The sequence below is a fragment of the Vulpes vulpes genome, chromosome 16, assembly GCF_048418805.1.
Source record: "Vulpes vulpes isolate BD-2025 chromosome 16, VulVul3, whole genome shotgun sequence".
Classification (NCBI taxonomy): domain Eukaryota; kingdom Metazoa; phylum Chordata; class Mammalia; order Carnivora; family Canidae; genus Vulpes; species Vulpes vulpes.
Genome location: NC_132795.1, coordinates 41,709,826 through 41,735,133, shown reverse-complemented (window position 1 = coordinate 41,735,133; position 25,308 = coordinate 41,709,826). Strand labels below are relative to the sequence as shown.

The 25,308-nt window shown below is 35.4% G+C and overlaps 1 protein-coding gene across 5 annotated transcripts in view; it reads right to left on the bottom strand.

Moving 5' to 3' along the window:
• Nucleotides 1-1,284: 1,284 nt before the first annotated feature.
• RAB3IP (RAB3A interacting protein) overlaps nucleotides 1,285-25,308 on the bottom strand; it is a 41,637-nt gene continuing 17,613 nt past the window's right edge. For 3 of the 5 annotated variants that reach the window (XM_072742496.1, XM_072742499.1, XM_072742498.1), the window contains exons 4-11: nucleotides 19,333-19,428; nucleotides 13,219-13,296; nucleotides 12,208-12,411; nucleotides 9,195-9,323; nucleotides 7,859-7,971; nucleotides 4,288-4,387; nucleotides 4,131-4,200; nucleotides 1,285-1,646 (exon numbers count right to left, since the gene is read on the bottom strand). In XM_072742496.1, the coding sequence (XP_072598597.1) occupies nucleotides 1,564-1,646; nucleotides 4,131-4,200; nucleotides 4,288-4,387; nucleotides 7,859-7,971; nucleotides 9,195-9,323; nucleotides 12,208-12,411; nucleotides 13,219-13,296; nucleotides 19,333-19,428 (873 nt within the window). In that variant the 3' untranslated portion in view covers nucleotides 1,285-1,563. The remainder of the gene's footprint in view (nucleotides 1,647-4,130; nucleotides 4,201-4,287; nucleotides 4,388-7,858; nucleotides 7,972-9,194; nucleotides 9,324-12,207; nucleotides 12,412-13,218; nucleotides 13,297-19,332; nucleotides 19,429-25,308) is intronic. The other 2 variants (XM_072742497.1, XM_072742500.1) reach the window with 1 other exon arrangement.

The window sequence follows — 25,308 nt, the reverse complement described above, 5'->3', positions numbered from 1 at the left end:
CTTATGCTTTGTGTATAAATATATTATTTCCATATCACACTATTCATTTCTCTACTTGGTCTTTTTTTCCTTTGGCCCTTCAATTTAATTGGTATATCTCCCATCTGACAAGACTGGAACTGTAATTATCCGCATAATCTCAGGTCTCCTCTCACTGTTACTGTGTTGATATTGTAAAGAATTTTAATTCTAGACTGTTAGAGATATACTTTGTTATTTTCTTTAGCTTTACCTTTTAGTTATTCTTTCAAAGTCATTAACAAATTCCATAGTTTCTCTTTTTTCCCCCCAGATCTCTTGTGTTGAATCTCTTGGATTTGTTTCTCTTCATACTTAGGTACTTTCTCCAAAAGTGTTTTTAATTTACATCTTTGTGTGGAAAATCTTCTCAAGTTTTGAAAGTCTGAGAACATGTTTATTATGCTCTAACATTTGAAAAACTACTTATCAGGACATAAAATTCTAGCTTCAAAGTTCTTTTCATGTTCGATTTCAGATTCCTGAGCTGGGCATGATGGTGATGGTTTCTCCCACACGATACTTTTCTCAAACATATCCTTTTGTCTGTAGACTCCCACCCATCCTGATGACTGAATCTTCTACAGGTAGGGTTGACTGAACCTTTGAAGACAGGACTGAAAACAATGCCATCCTCAGAAAATTAGGTCTCTTACACAATGCTACTGTAAAAATACATTTGTTCGACTTCTGTAGAGGTCAATCTGGCAAAGCAGATCAAATATTTTAAAATACACATACACCTTGACCCAACAATTTTACTTCTAGGCACTTACATGAAGAAAATAACCCAATAATGTATAAAGATGCATGAGGATATTCATCACAGCACTATGATATGAAAAAAAACTTACAGCTAATTTCCAAACAATATTAACATACTATATAGTCAAAACCATGTAGTGATTAAAGACATGTAGAAAAAATACTTAAAGAACAAAGTCTACTTTTTGTTTCAGAAATATGCACATGTAGGTAGAAAATATCTGAAAGCTGAAAGGTTCTTCTTCAGAAATACTAACAGCATTCTCTAGATGGAGAGATTAAGTGCTTCCTGATTTCTTTTTGCCTTCTTTAAAGCCCAATCTACAAAACAGACAAAAATAGATCCATTCTTGTGGGGGGCCAGAGCTGATGCCCACTCAGCCTTCTTCCTTGCCTCTCACAGGCTGCTGTACACTTTGAAAACTTTAATTCAATACATTCAGCTTACGTTATCTACATGCCACAACAGAACTAGAGGAGAAAGCAAAAACATATTCAATCTAATGTTGACTTATTTCTTTATTTAGCTTTTTTTTTTTTTTTTTGCAACTATAAATTACAATCACTGGTACACCTGTAATTCTTTATAGTGTGTTCAACTAAGAGAAAGCAAACACAGCATAGGTCAATTTAAAAGAAATCACAGTACTTCTTAGTGTAATCTGCAAGAGGAAAACAGTCTTGGGCCCACTCCTTGGAAATAAATATCAAGTAACCATAAAAATATTCAGCCATTTTCCAGGTATTCAGGGAGGTTCATGCATGGTCCCAGGCAGAGCATCAGAGTTCCTCTTTGAAATATCCCAGCTTTGCCAATGACATCTCTTTTCTCAACTGCATAACTTCCCAAAACATCTGATCAACTATACAAATAGAAAAGGAAACACATAAATCACAAGATGCCATCTTAATTATTTTTTAGCCATTTCACTGAAAACTTAACATTAGCTGAAATGCCATCTGGGCATTTCCTAATGACCTATCTAATGCCTCACCATTTTACTGCTAAGTCACACAAATTTATTTACTTTGGGTAAATACCCAGTAGTGAAATCACTACATTTTTCATGTATCTGTGACAATCTCAGTGTTATCAATAAATGAGCAATATTCACCAGTTTTGCCACAACTATTTGCTATAACGTCAATGACCACTTTAGCCCAACAGAAGGTAGACACTTCAGTGCCCTGAGTAAATAATGGCAATCTTGTTGCCTTCATAAGCAATTACACTCAATCCTCAATTATTCTAACTTAGGGATCTTCTTGCTCTAGTTTGCTACATCTTGGCCATTCCACTGTTTGTTAACACCAAGGCAGAGTGAAACAGGAAAATAAGAGTCCAGAGAACTCAGTAAAATTCTTTGTGGGAATAACAGAGAAAGATTTTGCATATGGCTCAAATTAAAAATAGAAATAAATGTAGAGGTCGATCTGTAATTGTCAATTATCTCTACTTCAGACAAGCCCTCTCTGCTGAGTCAAAAAAAGCTGGCTTTATATTTCAGACAAAAAGTCTTCCTCTGACATGTCATCACATTAGAGACTGATTTAGATCAGTGGTTTTCAACCAGTGGAGATTTTGTCCTCAAGAGTACATCTGACAAAATGTCTGGATACATTTTTCATTACTGGCATCTGAGTAAAGCTCAGCAATGGTGTTAAACATCCTACAATGCACAAGATAGTCCCTACACACCACAACAAGACTTATCCAACTCAAAATGTTAATAGAACCAGGCCTGAGAAACCCTACTTTAGATTTAGCTGCCCTAAATTCCTCTGGCACAAGGCACAGATAACACAGATTTTTAAATTACAGTATTAATTTGCTACAAACCCACATGTTATATGATGTGTACCAAGTACTGTGAAGAGGTAGAGTGACAGAAATCAGAGAAGAGGCCACTTCTATCGCCATCACCCTACTACCACTCATGACAATTTCTCCTTTTCATAAAGGAAATTATGAAAGGAAGATGAAAGCATCTTCCCTACAAAAACTTCTTTAACAAGGAGGAAAAAAACACACTTGACAATTAAACTTAACATAAATCATCTGTTCTGTGGCTTAAATCCTATGACCACCAACAGGTATTCAAAAATATTTCAATTTTATTGAAGTTGTGAAAAGTCCTGTACCCTTTAAAGACTACTTTATGCTACTCAGCCTTCTGAAACTCAATATTTTTTTTTTTTAATTTTTTTTTTTTTATTATTTATTTATGAGAGCCATACAGAGAGAGAGAGAGAGAGAGAGGCAGAGACATAGGTAGAGGGAGAAGCAGGCTCCATGCACTGGGAGCCTGACGTGGGATTCGATCCCGGGTCTCCAGGATCGCGCCCTGGGCCAAAGGCAGGCGCCAAACCGCTGCGCCACCCAGGGATCCCATGAAACTCAATATTAACGAGAGGTTTCACCCTCATTCTTTTAGGCAGTAAAATCCAGTTATATGGGATTCTAAATAAATAGGACTCTTCCCAACATACCAAGGCTTTGAAATGCTAACCTAAATTTTTATCAGCATTACTAACTTTTCCACAGAATTGAGATTCACTGGTTTACATGACTAAAAGACAGTAGGCCTCTTCTAGGTTTTAAATACAAAAATACTTTCAGTCCCTAAAAAGATATGAATAGGAAATTTCCTACAACTTCAAATACAAAATGAGTGTAGACTTTATCCCTAGCTTGGGATCTGCTATTTGTTTTAAAACAATCACATATACTCAAGAAACACTGCTTTGGAGCTGGTGGGCCTTTTTCATTTTCATGCCTGGCATTTAAGACATTTGACTACAGAATCATCAGTAATCATGAAAGACTGTATTAAAAATATTAAAACACTTGCATGAGGTTGGCTCTCCTGGATATATCATCTATATGTTTCGGCTGATTCAGAATATAGTAATCTTTATTCCATTCAGAACTATCCTCATGACTGCTTTATTAATTCACACGTGAAAGTAGAAAATACAGAAAAAAATTATTGTTAGATCCTCATGGTTTCCACCAATTAAAATAAATCTGACCATGTCTAGAGCTTACTCATTTTTATTTCTTAAGAGTAAGTTCAATAAGCCTTTTACTCCCCTCATTTTTACTGTCTGGTTTATCAATACACCCCCCCTTAAGACTTATAACTGATCCTGCTTAAAACTCAAGAGTAAAATGAGGCAGTTTTAAGGGTTAAATACATTTTAAAAGACACTAGTTCCCAAACTCTCATACAACTATGAGAGATTCAATATGAATATACCAATAATAAAGTTTATTTAAGCATTACTATGTTCTACACTTTCTGAAGGTTTATGTAAATATTTTATAACCAATTAAGAAAACTCACCGTCCTGCTGTTTCACGAGCCCCTGCTGAATATATCGAATGTATGTAAAAAAGTTACATACAGAGGTGATCTAGGCCAAAAGGGGAAAAAAGTCATAAATAGTCAAATGTGTCATATCAAAGTGAGCTGTATTAAAATTCATGGTTAAGTTACTTACCCTGTATCTGCAAAAAGGAGAAATGTAATAATAGTTGCTTGAGTCCCCTAATTTAATTCTGTGTTTACAGGGCTTACTCTGGCCAGTTAGAGCACATTTTCTGCAAAACAATGACAAAATTTTATTTTTTTAAAATTGGAAGCGTTTTGCTCCCACCCTTCTGTAGAAGTTTCATCCTCACTAAGACAACAAGTATTTGAAACCTAGCAGGTACCTGGCACTATTCTACATGCACACAGGACTGACAAATACAAAGGAATAAAGCACCTTGCAAAAATACAGACTCTCAATAATTATAGAAGGGGTGCACTACATTCAGACATACCAACCTTTCTATTTGCATACTACAGACTCTCAGATTTGGTTATGAGGGCTTTCTGGTTAGAATGAGGCTGTAGGTCTCTTGAAGGCAGAGACTGAATCTTATTCATCTTTAAATGCGAGGCACCAAGCACGTGCCTGGCACACACCAGACATTCAATGACTGTTGGTCAAGTGATGAGCCACCTGTCACTCTACTGCTCAGTACAATGATGCTGGACTGTCTTTCAGGGCAGACTCTGAAGCAGCCTAGTGATTACCCTCCTAAGCTAAAACCATGGCTGAAAAAACTACTACTCCCTATCGAGGCAAAATGAGTACAGCTGTAACTAAAATAAAGTGATTAACAGCATTTTAAATAACATTATAAATTATATAATAAAGAAAAATGTTACATGAACATTAAATTTCAGCTATACTTACAACAAATATGATACAGATGTGCCTCAATAATAAACATATGGAGAATGTGTATTTAAAATAGGGTAATTCTGGGGTGCCTGGATGGCTCAGTTAATTGTCTAACTCTTGGTTTCAGCTCAGGTCATGATCTCAGGGTTGTGAGATTCTCTCCTCCTCCTCTTCCCTCCCCTCTGCTCCTCACCCTGCTCACACACTCTCTCATTCTCTAAATAAATAAGATCTTAAAAATATATATATATAAAATAGGGTATTTTGGAGGTGGCCATTCCAACCACAAAAGAATTCTCATCTTTCCAAAGACAGTTTGCCTCATTGTTCCTTTCTTAGAAAATTCCTTTAATGATCTGTAACTATATTTTTAAAACACTAATAACTAGCTTAGGAAGGATAAAAGATCGAGAAATTTAAGGCACAGTGATGAAGTCCTTGGAATTTCCAAAAGTATAATTTACACAAGAAGGAAAAGTAGCACTGAACTGATAAAAATCCATGTATACACTATTCTTCTGGAAACACAAATATACTTATTTGTCTAGTATTTTGTCTAATTTTTAAAGGACTTTGCTAAAGTGGTTTTAAAGTATCAACTTCTGAAATAATGAAAGTGTTTCTTCATTTCTAAAGCCATCTTTGAATTGTTCGTCAAGTCAACGTATTTTTATTTGAGCTAAGGTTCAACGTCAAAGCCTTCTGACTTCCAAGTCCAGCATTGTTAATGTGCTACACTTCCTCAGGACCCTTTAACAACTCTAGTCCCCAGATTTCATTTTTTTTTTCTAAAAGATTATTTATTTATTTGAGAGAGAGCAAGTGAGAGAGTACAAGCAGGGGGAGCTGCAGGCAGAGGGAGAGGGAGAAGCAGACTCCCTGCTGAGCAGGGAGCCCGATGTGGGACTGGATCCCAGGACTCTGGATCATGAGTTGAGCTGAAGGTAGTCACTTAACTGACTGAGCCACCCAGGTACCCCTAGTCCCAAGACATCAAACCCTTACCTGCCATCCTCACTTGGGGATGCCAACATGTCTGTATCTAGAGCTGTCGTCTTCTTCCCTGAAGCAGAGCCCTTCCCACTAATTTTGGAAATGTCACACCACTCTCCCAGTGGGCCTTTAACTCCTTTCCTTTTATCATCCCCACCTGAATCTCTTCCTCTCCAAAATTCTCTTCAGATTTGTCACATCCTTCTCTCCATACACTCACCATCTTCGGAACACACGGGTGCTTGTTTCTAGGCCTTCAGTCTTACGTAGTCTTCTTCTTCTTCTTCTTCTTTTTTTTTTTTTTTTTTTACGTAGTCTTCTTTATCCAAATTCTACTCTTGCTCAAAAACCCAGATCAAATCTCCCTCCTTCAGAGAATGGGCCCTAACCTCCACTCATGAGACTGGTCCTGGCTTCCACAAAGTTCCCACAGCATGTGTCATTTACTTTGTGATTATCTTCAACACCCAGCCCCTGGGAGTCTTGGCCAGGGCCATACTTCACACTTCACAGAAGAGAATATGTTCCTTAAGTTTCTCCACACAACATGCACTCCAACCACCTTGGCATCTCACCCCATTCCTACAAGCAAAGTATCCCTATACTATGAAAACTGTTCCCTAAACGTAATCTATGTAATTATTTTACTAAAATACTATATAAATCCACTTAAACTGGTACCCTCATTTGTCATTGGCACATGTATCTGTTATATAGAATGTAAGCAGAAATGTAAAATTCTATTAACAACTGCTATATGCTATATTTAAAATAAGGTATACACAGACCTTAAAAGCACAAAAACTGCTATTGTTGATGATCAGGATAAAAATACTTGGGAGCTTGTAGAAGGAGAAGAATTTAGAAATGTCAATCCCCTCACCAAGGTTCAGAGGCCGCTGTGCTACAGTCATGGCCCAGGGGGAGCGCAGGGGTGTTTGGCTCGCAGAACAAACCCGTGACCAGGTTCAGGACCACCTGAACGCAAACAGCATGTGATCCGGCCGAGGATGCGTGTGCACAACAGGAAACACGAAGAATCACACGACTCCTACATCAGGCTTTAACACAGACCTGTTATCTCCTCAACCAGCCCTCTTCCCTTCTGCCTTCATGGTGACCCAGACCCGAGTCAATTCCTGCTTTCTGGGTGCTTTCTCAGACTTTCCAGTCCCCTACACAGACCTAGTTCTTAACTGCCAACTAAGCAGCGTCCTCCAAATCTTTCCAAGTCACATCGCCAACAGCTCTGCCAAAGGTCCCAGGGACTGCTGGTTTTGGTCTTTCTTCCTTCTAGGACTGGAGAGCAAAGAACCTGCTCTGCCATGAAATGTGGGGGTCTCATCTTGGAAGGTTTATAATTGCCGAGTGTCTGTCATGTATGAAAGATCGAACTGGTTAGCTACCAAAGGGAGAGTCCTTTCTAGGACACTACGAAAGCGGAGGATCATATAGAAGTCTTTCTGGCACCGTTTTCATGCTGGTCTAATTCACTCTCTTCCCAAACTACCTTTAATGGCAACCCTCAGGAAGAAGTATTTTACACCAAAATCTCTATGTATAACAAACAAAAGTTCTGCTTATGACCCACTAAACTGATTTTATGATTAACTAATGAGTCACAACATGTGGTCTAAAAAAAAATGTGTCTAATACCTGATCTAATATATTTGAAATGTTTGAAATGCTACATCTCGCACTGTCTGAGGATATCTCTTTAGGGTGCATAAACTCAACAGAAAACAAGAAATTTAATCACATTTAAAACTAGAAAAACTAAATATTTACAACATATAAGATTTTTAAAACTCCACGTCTTCCACAAGACATGGTTCTGAAAACATACTTTGGTCCTCCACATTCGACTGCAGAAGCTTTCACAAATCGAATAGGTTGTAATCCCACTGGTTCAATGCTTAGAGTATTGTTTTCCACAGCCTCCAGAACAGCTGAAGCCAACTTTAAAAAAACAAAAAGTATCAGATGCTATTCTGGCATAAAAATGTTAAAATTGTATTCTACAGTAAACTGGGTTTTTTAAAAAAATTATTCTTTCCCCAGGCCCCACTAGTTTGGTCTTAGGTCAAGGAAAAACTGTAATCTTGGTTGGAATTCTTTTATAATCCAAATATTGTTATGAAGGGCAATTCAGTTGTAGCTAAGTAACTTTTCTCATTATCTACAAGAGGGCTGAGGGCATTAATTCCAATCGGTCCGCCTCTTAGCCACAATTAACATCCACTATTAATGCCACGTCAAAATAAATACACTAATGCTTTATTTTGCTAAATTCATATGTATTTTTGAACACTGGTCATTCATGACACAGCAATATATACAACTACAGCTGTGTATTTTCTGAACTTGTATTCAAGAGTACAAGAGTGATCTACAAAAGAACCGGCTGGATTATCAAATATTAAATGTACAGATGCGATGGTAGCAACTGACCAACAGGAGATGAAACCAGCACATTTCTTCAGAGTGGCAAGATTACTAATACGAATGGCCTCCCCCAAAACAGACACAGAGGCACAATGAATGACCTGTCTACATGTCAAGTGTTTTACTGTCTGTTTTAACTTCTCCTTACAAATAATGTTAAAGTTAAATCCTCTAAAGACTTCGTATAAGACTCTTAGGATTACATTTCTTAAACAGAGATTGACAAGATATTTATAGACAAACCTTCCACAGGTATGAACAAATTAAATTTATGACCTTACGTCTATATAGTACCTTGTATTTTTTAAAAGTTTATGTACTTAATTTACTTCATTTCATTCTCTTAACAGCCCTGTGACACAAGCAAGGCAGGTATTTTCCATTTTAAAGATGAAGAAACTAAATGATTTTTTATTTAGTTCTTCGTAGTGTATAGAACTTTCCTTATAGTGAACCTTGGACCGAGAATTAAGAAAGCAGCCCTACCCCTGATGCACATTTACTACACTCTGGTGCAACACATACTTCACTGTGAATGAGCCTCTGCTCAAGTAAACAAAGATGTTCAGTAACTGAATGCCAAGAAATAATGATGATCTTAGTATGGAATGGAGAAAATGATAAAACATGACATGTTATAATAACTTATTTATGTAAGAGAAAATATATAACATGATTTAGCAAAGGGTACAGCAACAACTCTAACGCATTCCTATTAAAATTTAAAAAAAAATTACCTCACTTTTTGAGAATGTTAAACATGGAAAGATATCTTCCTGATAAATTTTGTCTAAGAAAGGACACGATCTATCCATTGTGGGATCATCCTTCCAAGATCTGAATTCATTATACAGAGATAAGTCAGCCTGACAAACCAAAAGAAAACACAGAATAATCTTTTTAAAGGCACAAACACAAAATCATCTTATAAAACCAAAACCTAATTTAAACATTACTGATAAAGAAGTCGTCTTCATTTAAAATAATGAACTGAACTATTCTTGATACCAACTTCCTTTTTAAAAAAATCCAAAGTCCCAAATGACTGACTAGCTCTTTTCAACGGATCTACCCTGGTATATTCAACGATGCTACCTGGATTCCCCACCACCACCACCCCCCCCAAAATGGTGGCGCTCCTCTTAAGATACATTGTGCTCACTGCTCTGAATATAAAACAAGTGATGAGAAGTCTTTTCTGAAAATAATCAAAAGGTTAAGTTGGAGCCAAGTTCATTAAATAAAGTGAAGAAATGGAGACTAAATTGTGAAACCTAGCTGGGGTCGAAATGATACTAACTGTTCTATTACCTGAGGGCATTTTCAAAAGAACTTTGAAAATGTTTACTGTGTAAGCAGCACATATATAACCCCCTAAACTATCTTAAAAACATAACATTTACTAAGATCTATTTTTTGGCATAGCAACATCTGGTGACTACTGTCTGAATTATCGACAATTATCAGGCTGACACTCATCTTCCTAGTCACTCTTCCGGGCGGTCCCTCCTTTCCCCTCCTGCCCTTTAACAAATTTTCCCAAAGTAGTCTTCCCTCCAAATGCCCTCTACTCAGCTCAATACTACCTGTCACAAACAGAGCCACACCTGCCCCTGGCTGCCCTTTCAAGGTAATGCCCCTCATCCTCCTGCAGCTCTAAGCCACTATCATCCAAGAGAACTGGACACATAAACGACACACTAACTACACCCATGACCTTCAGGACGGCTTAAATGGATATGCAGATGGTTTACATGAAAATAATAAAAGACTAAGTGTATCCAAGCTTTCTCATAGACTTTCTTTTAAGGTATATCATGGAAATTTCAGTATGAGTTTTTTTTTTATCCTAATCCATAAATTCTTTGAATCAGAGCTAAAGGCAAAAGGATAAATAATACTTACATTTTCAAATTACTTTTCTTTGTAAAGTTTAACCTTTAATGGACATAAACCCCAAAGCAGGTAAGATTCTAGTTCAAAGGCAGTAATTTAAGCTATTAAGAGCTGACCCTGTGTCAGGAACCATGGGAAGTAAGAACTTCCCAAATGCTTAATCCTCACAGCTGTATAAGACAGACATTATGATCTTCATTTTTTAAGAGTGTGTGTGTGTGTGTGTGTGTATGTATGTGTGTGTGTGTGTGTGTGTGTGTGTGTGTGTATATAAAAGAAAGCTACGGCTTAGCAAGGTAAACTAACTTGCCCAAGGTTACAGACCAAGAAATCGGTAAAAGTTCAAATTCGTATCTAAATGACTTGATGGCAAAGACTTGCATAACGCAGGTGTGTGTATAGATGCACAGACGTGCACTTTAAGTGCTTTCAGAAGCTACAATGCAGATGTCGCTTCTGCCTGCCTATCACATTTTCTACAGAAATATGGACGTTTCACTTTCTTTCCAATGGTTTATTATTTTTTTTAAATTTTAAGTTCAATTTGCCAGTATATAGTATAACGTCCAGTGCTCATCTCATGTTTTATCTTTTCCTAAGGTTTACACAGGTCAACTTTACGTGTATCCTTTGTCTAATAAAGCTTTTTGATAAGTTTTCACAAAACATTAGAATACAGGATATACCTGGAAAGCAAAACGTTACTATTTTGAAGTTGTTTGCTGCCTATTCATATTTCATGAGACATCATTAAGTTAAAAACAAAACTTTAAAATGTTCCATGAGAAAACATTTAAATTTTGTTAGTGTAAACAGCAGAAAACAAGGTATATAATCACACACACCAAGAAGCTGCAGCAAAATACAAGTTGTACCAAGTGCAAGTTAATAAAAATGCTAATTAATTTCAAGGAAATTAAAGTTAGGACTAATTCAAAAGTTTCTGAAATAGTTAACCAACATGAATTTTAGATTCCATCAAATTCAGATTTGGCCACATACTGAACTTCTCCCTCACCAGCATCTTTTTTTTATTAATAAGCAACCAAAATGCATTCAATTAAAGTTAAGTAACGATTTTGGTTATTCAATCTAATAAAATCCTGGCTTCCGTGCCAAAATTTAACCAAATGAGCAGATACAGCTTCTTAAAGATTCATGATGAACCTGAATACAACAATGTAAAATATAGCTTATAAGAAAAAGAAAAAAGGAGGGAAGGGCTACTCCCTGCTTCCAATCTCCTTGGAAATGTTTTCTCATTGTATGCAATGAGAAAACCAAAAATATATAATTATACAATTTTTACTCAAAACAGCTCAAAATATTTCTACATCTGTTACCTTCACAACATGTCTTTTCTAATGATAAGGCTACCATTAGTTCTATTTTTTTGTTGCTTAATTATCTGAATTAACGCTCTTTTACACTGATATAAAACTCTACCTCTCCCAGGATTTAAGTAAAAGCAATGTGCTATTCAAGAGAATCGCCTTATTTTCACACTTTTTTAAATTTCATATTCTGTTAGAGCATCCTACCAAGTAATTTTGCCTAGCCAGATCATTAAAGCCACCCACTCTCCTTTATACAACACATGACAGTTTGCTCCCTAAATGAAATACCAAGAGTAAGAAACTCACCAAGTTTCCAGCAGGTAACTCCAAGGTCAGCCAAGTAGAGAACGGAACTGAAGACTCCCTGAAAGCAGCCAGCTCTAGATAAAGCCTCCCCCATCTTAATATTGCATACTTTGTACTAAAGATTTTGCTGGCAAAAATCGTAACTGACACCTCAGTGATGAGAATTAATAAGGATCAAGAGAGTCAGAGGGGACAGTCCTTGGCGAGTTACCTCTTTGCAATCTTTTACAATTGGCTGTATCACACTGAGGTCCTGATGACTGCCACTCATAGCACTGCTTGTACTTTTATTTCTTGTGTGCCCCCTTTTAAAAGGTGTCTTTCCGCCTGGCAGAGGCTCTTGCGTAGGTGATGTTGGAGAACTGGACAATACAAGTGTCTTCAATGCAGCGACTTCAGCTTGAAGGACATCAATCTTGGAAAGAAAGCAACAGAGTTCCATACACTCACTGTTTTAGGACAGATTCAGCTAAATGCTGGCAATGTGATCAAAACACTTTTCCTTTCAAAGATGAAATAAAGTTTAATTTGTATTTGCTGTGGAGTAATACAAAGAAAGTGAAACCAAGTTTTTTAATGTTTCTATATGGCTTGGATTTGGCTGCTATGCACAGAGCTAAGTGAAATTTTTTAAGTTATCAAAATGCCTAACATGTGATTCATGTGAATTTTCAAAATCCTCAAAATAGAAACAGCTTATGAATAGTTGTGGTTCATTCCTAAAATAACAGGAATAATCTAGTTTGGTGGCTTTTTTCACAAGCGAATTAATAAAAATATCATTAACTTTAAAATGTGATTATATAATCCTTTTGATAATACATATGATTCACAAGACTTAAAATCCTTTGGTTCTATTTATTCATTTATTTTTAAGATTTTTTAAAATTCCTTTATTCATGAGAAACAGAGAGGCAGAGACACAGGCAGAGGGAGGAGACTCCCCACAGGGAGCCCTTATTTAATAAATTTGTAATAAATAAATTATTTAATTTTATTTATTTTTAAGATTCCTTTGGTTCTAATATAAATGAGTGCCTACTGTTCACTATTAATTGTACCTGTGTAGTAGGTTTTCTATTTATAGTTTCCTGTAGTTCCCAAATCTTCTAAAATAAGCTCTAGTTTATAAATAGGAATATCCAATAAATGTTTTAAGTATCTTTAAGACAGTAATCATGAATTTCTTTATTTTTTTACTATTAAGGCAGCAAAAACTTACTTTTCCTTGTGCTTCCTTTAGCTGTTTTTCTGCTGTTGCCTGCTTGACATTTGCTTCTCTCACCATCTTATGAGCTTCCTGAAAAAGTTAAAATCTCAAATTTTGGAAACAAAGTATTTAGCCTTTGTTTTCAAAAAAATCTTTTAACACGTGTCTACGACTATAGCAAAATTTACCAAAACTACCAAAATTTAACCTGAAAATAAATATTCAATGTCAATTGTCAGTTCTTGAAATAGCAATTATCATCTGATAGGTAAACAAGTATAAATTAGGAATATGTATTTTTAGTACTAATATCACTGACGTAGCCATATTAAATTCAATCATTGTGGATCAATGTTTGTGTAAAGACTGAATGTTTGACATTCCGTGTGCCAACCCCACTTCTCCGTAGTTGGGTTTCTGTAACTTGGCTACTATATAAATGTTCATATTATCAATCACAGCAAAGACATACAGAAGGGACAAGTAAAAATATTAACACATCAATAATGTTGCATTTATAAGAATGACAGCTGAGAAGCCCTGGAGCTTCTAATAAAAACATTCACAAAATGATACGAAGTGACAAATTCCATGCAGAGCAATCTGCAAAGGCAAATCAGAAATTAGCCTTTAAGATGGTCTTAATTTTTTAGTACCTAAGTATGAAATTCTAGGTATTCAATTCCTTTTTCCCTTATATTTATTGATCCAAATTTACTCCTGACATCTTTTTGTGAGGTGCTATACCAGGTGCTGATAATATACTGGGAAAAGAAACAAGGTCCCTCCCTGTCTCTTACATTCTAATAATCAGTTTACATTCTAATAATCAAAATATCCAAGTAAGAATTCTAATAATCAAAATATCCAAGTAAGAATTCTGAGTTTTACTCTAAGTGCAATATGAAGCCTTATGAGCTTTTGAAAAGAAAGTCACTGATCTTACTCGTATTTTTGAAAAACTACTCTGCTGTACGGAACAGTCCCAAAGAAGATTAAGGATGGACTGGAACCATATATAGGCTGCTTGAGATAATACCCTGGGATTGAAAAACACGTATGTTAGAACTTCAAATTATAGTTTATGAGAGGGAAGAGAAGAAGGGAAGGAGGAGGGAGGGAGGAAGTCAGCTTCAAAGACATTTAATACGTGTTTGACAATGGCACCCTTACTAAGTCTGTCAACTGTTCAGTGTAAGAGTAAACATTCTCCACAGACTCCCATTTGCTCCCACAGTATTGTAATGAACTGCACTTTGTTTATATGCTCATGAATGTGCATTTACAGATCACATTAGCTTAAATAAGAGATGCTTTACTATCAATACTTTATAATGAGAAGAGATTAACTGTGAAAATCTTCCATGCACAGTTATGCTGGTTATCTTGTATCAAAGTCCTTAAGAGCTGCCAATAAGGTAAGTGGTTTTCTTTCTAAAATAACAAAAGTTTCAGATTTGCTGAATTTTTCTATAACGAGTGGCTGTCAACAGATCACTATTTGGCAGATATTTGTAAAATAATAAACATATCTAATCTGACCCTTTAGGATAAGTGACATTTTAACTATAAATGCAAAAGTAACTCAGGCTAAGGAGAGATTTGTTTAAATGTCTGGAAATGGACTCTGCTTTCCTTAATAGTGGACTATGCAACCTGGACAAAACCTCCCATGGAGGATAATTTAAAAAGCTGGACAAAATTTTTGTAAATGTATCAGAAGGTATTAGAGAGCTAACAAAACGGTGAAGAACGAGAGGACCAAGACACAGGAGAAGATGGAAACTAAGAAAAGCTAGCAGGGTGAGATCTGAGGTATACAGTGAAGAGGTGTAACCTACATGTAACTAGAGTCCCAAAAGGAGAGGAGAGCTAGAAATGAGGCTGAAGCAGTAGCTTGAAAAGATAACACATAGGATTTGCAAACTGACAAAAAACATCAAATAGCAGATTCCAAAAAAGTTTGAAAATTTACTATCACTTTGTCATTCTAAATGTGAAAATGATACAAGTATCTTCTATACCAGGAGTCAGCAAACCTCCTCTGTAAAGGGTCAGACTGTAAGCAGTTGGGGCTTTCTGAGCCATCCTGTCTCTGCTGCAGTGTGAAAGCAGCCACAAACACACAAATGGCGAACGTGGCCATTTCAATACACACTTATCAGCACTAAAATCTGAATTTTCTTGTCACAAAGTACTCTTGGGTTTTTTTTCCCCAAACCACTTAAAAAATGTAAAAACGAATCTTAGCTGATGAGGCTGCACAAATTAGGGACAGGCTAGTTCTGCCCTCTAGGCTGTAGTTTGCAGACCTCTGATACAAACAAACATTCATGTGTAGACACTCACAGACTTTGAAAATGGAATTTTCTTCCTATCTGGTTAACAGTGATTCAAATGAAGAAGGTGGTTTTTTTCTTTCTTTAAAATAATGTTTAAACCTGTTCTCTTCTGATTAATTTGCAAAGATAGTCTGTTGGTATTAGAGAAGACAAATGTACCAGAGAATATTCTGGAGAAACCTTCACATAACCAGCAATGGAACTGAAAATTCAATATAATGATTTAATACAGGGAAAGATGTACTTCTTCCATTTGGATCCATATATTCATGAGTTATCAGCCATATTGCATCTAATTTTAAAAAAGGAATAAAGACTAGACCTTCACCTGAATCATGAATTGTTAAAACAAGATTTTTGAAAACAAGGTAACATATTCAATCATACTCCTCTCACTAAATATATACACACACTATATATATATTTTAGTGAGGATAAAACATTTTTGTATTATTACAAATAAACTTATTAACTTGCTTTTTAAAACTTGTTTTATAGTTTATGTAACATGTATTATATGTTAGTGTATATATATAATTTATAAGTACATATGCTCTTAAAACAGTGCCTACCAATAGGTAACCCTCAATAAATATTACTTATTTTCATCATAATAAAGGTACACACTCAAATTTTTCTTTTACAGATTAAGTACATGATCTCAACAAAAGTTTGGCATCTATCGGTCTAGGTAAGAAAAATCATGATGGCTTGCAAAATGGTGTTAGCAATATCATGATGAAAGGTAGAAAGATCTGCCTTATAAATCTGTCACAAGATTTTCCTTGTGAATGTGGAATAAAGGAGAGGCCTCAATGAGGACTCCTCTTCTGTGGCCTGAGACCAATGAAGTACCATTTATGATTTTCATAGTACTTAAAGCAAGGATCAGGGTTATGAATTTGAATCCCAGCTCCTTAATCCTTTATGCCTCATTTTCTTCACCGTTAAAATGACAATAATTTGTACTATATAGCTCTTAGCATTATGAAGAAAAAACTCAGTGTGCATAGACATTACTAAAACTGGCTGACAAAATGTAAAAAAAAATCTGAAGGCTACTATCTTTTCTTTTTCCATGTCAAATGGATCTACTTTTTTAAGCATTCATTTTGTTATTTCAAAATCAGAGACCATATGTATGTATATGTGTGTGTATATATATAGAATTCTTGTATTTGATAGTTTTAAAACCCAACTTTCCTACAAAGTGTAATTATACTAAAGATTATTCATATACAACAAACTCCTAATTTTAATTTACATGTTAATTGTACCAAAGCTGAGCAAATTTCTATTTATTCAAAATAATACTTAATTCTTACAAAACTATATACATATTTATATATATTTATATATATGTAAAATATAAGCAAAAAATCTTTTCATAAGACAATGAGAAACTAGATCATGAATGCACAATAGACCACAGAAAAACTTTTAGCACCTTTTTACAAAATTCATAAGTAACTGGTTTGAATACAATGTCCTTCATTAGTGAAATCATCTTCTGTCGGGTGTAATTCCTTTCCCAGTGTCAAGGCTATTAGCCATTGTCAGACCAGGTATAGATCAGGGACCCAAATACCTTTTTTTTTAGATATACCTTTTATTGCAAAAATTCCATTTCTGCTTTTTCACATCCTGCTATGGAGAGGGAGAAGTTTCTTCCCATTTGTTCTCCTACCTTCATCTAACAGAATATACATGCAAGTGCAGACAAGAGGAAGTAAGCAAGGCTAAAATTATGGGCAGGCAGGTGAGAAGCTTAATATATTTGCTTTCTTATCTAGTATCCATATATCATTATAAAATTCTCTTCTGGCCAAGACAATACTGGAAGAAAAAGTTTAAGGTTTCTTGTCAACCCCCTCTACAAACAAAAATGGAACAAGTCATATAGCTCCTGTCCTCTAGTCTTTGATGACTAGCTAACCAAAAATAATAATAAATCAGTTTTTAATGTCCTGAAAAAGACAGAGAACAGGGTAAAGGGGTGTTGAGCAGAGGGGGCATGGAAAGCCCACAGCTTAAGAAATCCACACGTAACTTGTTACCATGTTCCTTGTTATGACAGAAATGGTGGAATACGTGCAGTTGGTGGATTATGACTCTCATGACAGTGACCATGTAGGTGAACATGAAAACATGTTATTTGAAGAAAAAATACAAAATATATTAGGATTACAATTATGTAAGAAAATATGCATACCTCTAAAACTGAAACAGATGCTGCATAAATAAAAATAACAAAAGGGGAAGAAAATTTTCTAAAATATTTTACCACACTCAGTTTTAAAAACAAATTTTTAGAGTAAAAAAATTAGTATTATTATAATTTTAAGATTTTATTTTTTTAAGTAATCTCTATACCCAACGTGCAGCTCAAACTTATGATCCTGAGATGAGTCACATGCTCTGCTGAATGAACTAGCCCAGAGTCTCAAAAAGAAATTATTAACAATTGATAATGGCATTAGTCATTCCAGTTAACACCTCAATCTTTTTGATTAAGGAATCTTTTTTTTTTTTTTAAATAAGCACTGTGCTGAGCATAGGGCTCAAACTCATGACCCCAAGATCAAGAGTTGCATGCTCTACCAACTGAGCCAACCAGGTACCCTTGAATAAGGAACTCTTAAAGGCTCAAGGTCTTAACCAGAAAGAACCACATTCTATGAAAGTGGTTCTTAAGTAAGTACTATCCTCTCCTCACCCCCCAGGTTTACAACTTATAAAAGTTGTCAAAATGATCAGGAGTATGACTAGCTTTTTGGGGCCAAAGCCAAGTATGATGGTTAATGCTGGATGCCAGATATTTGGTCAAACATTATTCTGGCTGTTTCTATGAAGGTATTTCTGGACGAAACTAACATATGTTAACTCAGGCAGATTCTTCTCCAATAATGTGGTTGGGCCTTATCCAATCAGTTGAAGGACTAAATAGAACGAAACAGCGGATCCCGTTGGAGTAGGAGAGAATTTTCCTGCCTTCAAACTCCAAGTGAAACACCAGTTCTTGTTGGGTCTCCAGCCTGTCAGCCTTAGGACTAGAGTTGCACCATCAGTTCTCTGGTTCTCAGGCCTGTAGACTTGAGACTATAAAAATATACCATCAGCTCTCCTTGGTCTCCAGCCTGCTAACTCACCCTGCAGAACTTGGTAAAGTAGCCTCCATAATCACATGTGCTGATTCCTTACTATCAGTCTCTATATAATTATGTATACATATATACACATCTTATTGGTTTTATTTCTCTGGAGAACCCTGGCTAATACATCAAAAATACAAAATGACAAAGTCAATGGCACCTCTAATGAGAAACACTGCTTGAGGTGGGTAGAAACTGTAGTCCTGTTGGCAGGCTGGAGATAAAGAGGTGGGCCTTCTAACAAGTAGATGTGCCTTCTAACAATCCTCAAACCTTCGCCTCTCAGACAGCTACGTCAAGAGTTTACCATCTTTATTGTGGAGTCATATTTATTATAGGATTACCCTAAAGTAGCCCCTAAATGCTTGATAAAAACAAAATTAAAATTTACCTCGTTTCTGTCCACACAGGCATTTTAAAACAACCTGATACTGGTAGCCCACAGGGTCTTTTTCTTTTCCCATCATTTTAAGTTGTAGACTCTACATTTCTTAAAGATTTCATTTTTCTTAGATGACTTATAAATTATGTGTGAAGCTAAGCATATCTTTTTCAAGATCCCCTCAGAAAACAATTCTATCAATATATAAAAATCAAGATGTTGCTCTTGGCCAACACGTAAATAGACCAACCTCAAACAGACTAGCTGTGAGTTCCTCCAATTCCTGTCCAAGTTGATCTCGTACTTTAGAAAGCCTCTCACACTCTTCATCTTTTAACTTCAGTTCCTATGAAAAATTGATCATTTTATTTTGAATTTCCATAGTTTGAAGTTAGATTCAGCAGACTACATAATCTTTACTAATAAAATGACAAAATATTAATACTGTCCCCTTCTACAATGCTCAAACTGAAAATGTTTATTTAGCACTTGCTATGTGGAAGACAATCAGGCAAATCTAAAATTATAAATAATTCTAACTCACATATTAAATTTTCATGTTTCTTTCATGAGACATCCAAAGATTAAGTAGGATTATATGTTACTTGTGAAAATAAACAATTAAATGACTTCATTCTTTTTTCCCTTTTCTCCGAACATATTTATTTCCATCAAGCAGGAATTTAATTGCATTTAACATTTCAATAAAAATTCAGTGGGTTGTTTTTCAGATTTACTTTAAAATTTATTCACTAATAGATAACTTTACGTACCATATGGCAATTATTTTAAAATTTCCATTAGGAGACTATACCCATTTAGCACTGCAACCAGAGGCAAATGATACATATTTGCATTTAAAACTAAGAAAAATGTTAATGACAAAATCACATCCTACATTTACACATGAATTCTCAAAAGGTCTCAAAGAGATGTTTTAAAAAAATCCTTTTTAAAAATGTAAATAATACGTACTTTTATATGTTGCCCTAATTTTTCAAATTTAGGATAAAAAAAATCAAAGCTTCCTATATATTGGTCACAATTACACTAATAAAATAATGAGTTAGTTGTATTGTAATTGTATAGCAGCACAGTTTTTGAATCCCCCAAAGACAACTCCAGAAAACTAAATATACTAACTAAAGTATCAGAAGAACCCAATGACCACATCTTCAACAAAACTAGGTAAGGAAATCCCCACAAATCTTACACTATGACAGAACTTGGCTACACTGCCAACACCAGAAAATGAGCAGCTCTGGGGAAGGATAGCAGGAAGGGGAAGGGAATACAGAGGTATCCTATGAAGCCTCAGAACCCAAAAAATCATTACAAATACCCAAAAGGAGAGGATTCGACCTTAGCGGAAACTGGGAGAACAAATATGAGAACAAATGGAGAAAAAGGAAAAGGTTTCCACAGGCTCCAAGTTGCAGGTGGAGTATGAAACCCTATACGCAGCCCCGAAGCAGCAAACTACCATAAAGCCCTCAACTCTCAGGAACTAGAGAGCGTCCAGCAAAAAGACTCTTCCAGGATACTGCCCTCTTGGAATCTGTAACCAAATTGCAGGACAAGAATAACAGAGGCTGAGAGACAGAAGGCTCAGATATTAAAGGAGAAAGAGGGTGGCAAGATTGCAAAGCAAACAGATCGCAAAAGTAGTATACGAAAAAGTTTTTTTCTTCTATTTCTAGAAATATCATTCCTAGACATAATATTAAGCCTGTAAAGTTTGCAGAGACACTAGGCTAGAGGAGAAAGCCTTCTTGAACAAGGCTTACCTCTGAGAGACAGAAGTGGCTACACAGATATACCAATAACAACAGAAGGGAAAGCTCTTGAACACAAAATTGAGAAAGCTACCTTGGTTTATCCTACTGCTTCACAGGAGCCTCCTCCTAATGGTCCAGGGAAATTCAATCCATTTAAACATGGAAGACAAACACAAGTATGTGAAGCTACCATAATAAGAAAGTTAAACTCAAAGCCAAGTCACCTTTATAAGGTAAAGAAAATCAGATAGGTATTAAATGTCAATAGCATTTTATGCTAGAAAACAACAGAATGACATTTTGAAGATACTCAAGGGGGAAAAAATGTGAAATGAGGATTTTATATCCAGCCGAAGTGTCCTTCAAGTGAAAGGGCAGAGACAAAGAATTATAAACCTGTAAAATTTTAGAGAATCTTTCTCGTAGGAGTGTGATTCAGTGATCAAGAATGAAGATCTACATAATCCAGAAGAGGCTGAGAGGAAGCTTTAACACTAAGGACTGAGAAGGGTGAGAAGCAAATATACTGAACTGTAGAACTACAACTAAAAGATGAACATATCAAGAGAATGAAAAGACAAGCCACAGACTGAAGAAAATATTTACCAAAGACACAGCTGATAAAAGACTGCTAAAAAAAAAAAAAAAAAAAAAAAAAAATTCTTAGAACTCAACCATAAGAAAACAAACAACCTGACTGAAAAATGGGCAAAAAGTGCCTCAACAGACACTTTTTTTTTTTAAGATTTTATTTATTTATTCATGAGAGACCCAGAGAGAGAGAGGGAGAGGGGCAGAGACACAGGCAGAGGGAGAAGCAAGCTCCTCGCAGGAAGCCTGATGTGGGACTGGATCCCAGGACCTGGGACTACACCCAACCCCTGAGCCATCCAGGCATCCTTCAACAGACACTTCAACAAAGAAGATAGAAGGCAAATACACATATGAAAAGATACTCCATACTGAGAGTGGGAATCTGCCAAATGTAGAGGAAGGAGTAAAACAGTATGTTTAATAGTAGCTAAAAATGAGGGATGAACACCACAGAAAGATTAATGCCAGAAAATTGGGTTTATGGCCCATCCCACAACGCACTTAGAAATCAGGACTTCCTTTAAAAATAAGGGGAGATTATCTCGAAGGCCAAGGGAAGTCACTGAAGGATTTTAAACAGGATAGCAACAATAAGATTTACAATTCAAAATGGTTACTTGGAAGTGTGGTGAGGTTGTTGAGGTTTTAAAAAAAAAAAAAAAAAGACTAGAAAACAGTTCACTGATTACTGCTGCATTTTAGGCAATAGATACAAATTTAGAGTACTTGTACTGGAGAAAAGAAATTTGAGAAATATTCAAAACACAGAACATCAAGACTCTGATCAAATGCATTCCATCAAACTCAAAACCATGGTTTTTAAGATAAACATTTTATATATCAAGAAAGAAAAAATGCTGTCAATGAAACTGTGATTTTTCTAAGAATTTTCATTTTAAACTTATAGAAAAAACTCTTTTAAGCTGACACAGATTTTTATTCTTTTTTTTACACCTTTCTATTTCAATGTTATCATAGTGAAATCATTTTGAAGATATTTAAGCCAGCAATTAAGACCAACAAATACAGAACCCAACTCACAGAATTCAATTGAATTAATCACAACATGAACAACTATGACCAAGTTCACATACAAGTAGACAATGATGAGTGTCATGATGGTTAATATGGAAAAAAGTGTATAATTCAGAATCTGTGAAGTATGACCATGTATACATCTTTTCTCCCCAACTAGTAAACACCGAAAGACAGGGTCAAATGTAATTTATTTTGCCCCCTACAGGGCCTTGTACAATATTGTCAGTACTACCTCTCTCCAAGAAATGTATCTGTTTATGAAGGAATGTAGTAAATGTTTATGAACATCCATGACCACAGTTAGTGGGACCCTGCTAAACAATGGATCTGACACAAGTATGCATTTCTGAATGACTTTATCTGGCTGCAAGCTATTCCACTTAATTTTATCTTCCAACTTAACTCATTTTCTTTAAAGGAAAAAAAAATTAAAAGTTGAAAATAACACATTGTACCAGTAAGTCTCACACTTAACAATGTAAGAATCAATGGGGGGAGGGTGGTTATTAAAAATATATATTCTCAAACCTCAACACAATAATTTTATTTCAGCAGAATCTGGGGTAGAGTCCAGGAAGCAACATTTTAATAAAGGTAAACTAAAGTCCAACTTCTACCCCAGAATTCTACCAAAACTGGTCTTCAGCAATGACCTGTGAAAGGCCAAATAAGTGGAGAATTACATCTCTGGCATCCCTGCACCTCAAAATCAATGATCACATGGGTGTTCCCCTTGTACACAGTATGGATTTGTTGTTGGGGAGTGGTTACCCAGGGGACTACATTTCCCAGCCCACCACGCATCTACATATCAGTATGAAATTGGTTTGCACCAATGGAATGTGAGTCAAGGTATGTGTCACTTCTAAACCAAGTCTTTTTAAGGAACAGGCATGCCTTCTCCAAGCTTTCTTTTCCTTTCACCTCACTGATTAGATACAGATAATAAAATTCTAAAAGATTATAAAGATCCAATAAGAAACCCAGATCCCTGAATTATTTCATAAAGAACCACATATCAACTATACACATCTGCTGCAAAATGCTCAATAAATAAAAATTAACTTTAACGTTAAATCACTAAAATTTAAGAGTTGCTTACAAGCAGCTAGCATGTCCCTAATTAATATGTGCATCTATTTTATAACAATGTAACTGTATACACATGTATATATTCATATACTCAGCAAAATGTATCGAGAACCCATTAGGTGTTCAAAATATAATCAGGAGCAAAAGACACTTGCAATCTTATCCTCATGAAGCTCAAAATTATTGGAGCATATGCATAAGTGTAGGTTTTTGTATTAGGATTTCTGGGTGGTATAGAACAAATAGAAACAGAACTTTGACTCTTAATCAAGATGGACCAACAGGGATATTTACAACCCCACCTGACACAACTAAAAACCTGGAAAAAATACATTAAAATATTTTTAAGACACTAGGCACTCGACGGCAGACAGTAATTCTCCAAATATGGGAAACAAATTAGGTGAGCCCTACAATTTGGTCCAGCTTATCACTCAAAAAGAGGAAAGCATTATTAGACAAGGATTAAAACAGTTGTTAAACTGAGCTTCATATATTTTAGAACCTAGAGAAAAGACTGAACTTATTAAACAGCAAAAAAATATCACGAAGACCCAAATCAAACTTTCAGAGATGATAACTATAATGTCTGAAAAAAAAATACACTGTATAGCATTTATAGATGAGATGCTGCAGAAGAAAGGAGGAGTGACACTGGAAACAGCAACAGAAACTACACACAATGAAACACAAAGAGAAAAAAAAAGATTAAAAAAAAAAAAAATGAACAGAGCACCAGTGAGCTGTGGGGCAATTTTAAGCAGTCTAATGAATGTGTAACAGGAGTCTGAAAGAAGAACAGAGATAGGGTAGGTTGTAAAAGTTTTTGAAGAAATAATGGCCCAAACTTCCCAAATTTGAAAATTAACAAACTACAGATTCAAGAAGCTCAACAAACCCCAAGCATAAGATACATGCAGAAAACTATACAAAGATACACCATAATCAAACTGCTTATAGCCAGCGCTAAAGAGGAAGCTTACACCACATGTGGAGGAACAAAGGATAACACCTCATTTCTTGTAAGAAACAATGCAAGCTAGAATACAATGGAGCAACATCTTTAAAGTACCAAAAGGAAAAACTATCAATTTAAAATTCTTTACCAAGTGAAAATATCTTTCAAAAACAAAGGTGGAGAAAAGATAACCTCTTCAGAAAAAACTACTAAAAATAATTTATCACCAGTAAACGTACATAACAAAAATGTTAAAAGATGTCCTCCCAGGAGAAGAAAAATGATTATCAGATGGAAATCAGGATTCACAGGAAGAAGTGAAGAGTGACTGAAACGGCAGATAACACAGGTGAATATAAAGATTCTTATCATCTAAATCTCTTCAAAAGATAATGAGTCGTTCAATGCAAAAATAGTAACAATACGCTGTGGAGTTTAAACATATAAACAAGTGAAATATACAAAAACTGTAGTACAAAGGTTACAGACAGAAGTATGCTTTTATAAGGTTCTTACATTGTATATGAGATAGTTTAACATCATTAGAAGGTAGACAGGAAGAAGTTAAATATGTATACTATAAATCCTAAAGCAATCACTGAATTAGCACAACAAAGATACATAATTGATAAGCCAAAGGAGATAAGATGAAATCATAAAATGTGGAATTAATCCAAAAGAAGGACAAAGAAAAAGAACAAATGGAACAAACAAAACAGTACAATTGCAGATTTAAACTAAACCATATCAATATCACATTAAGTGT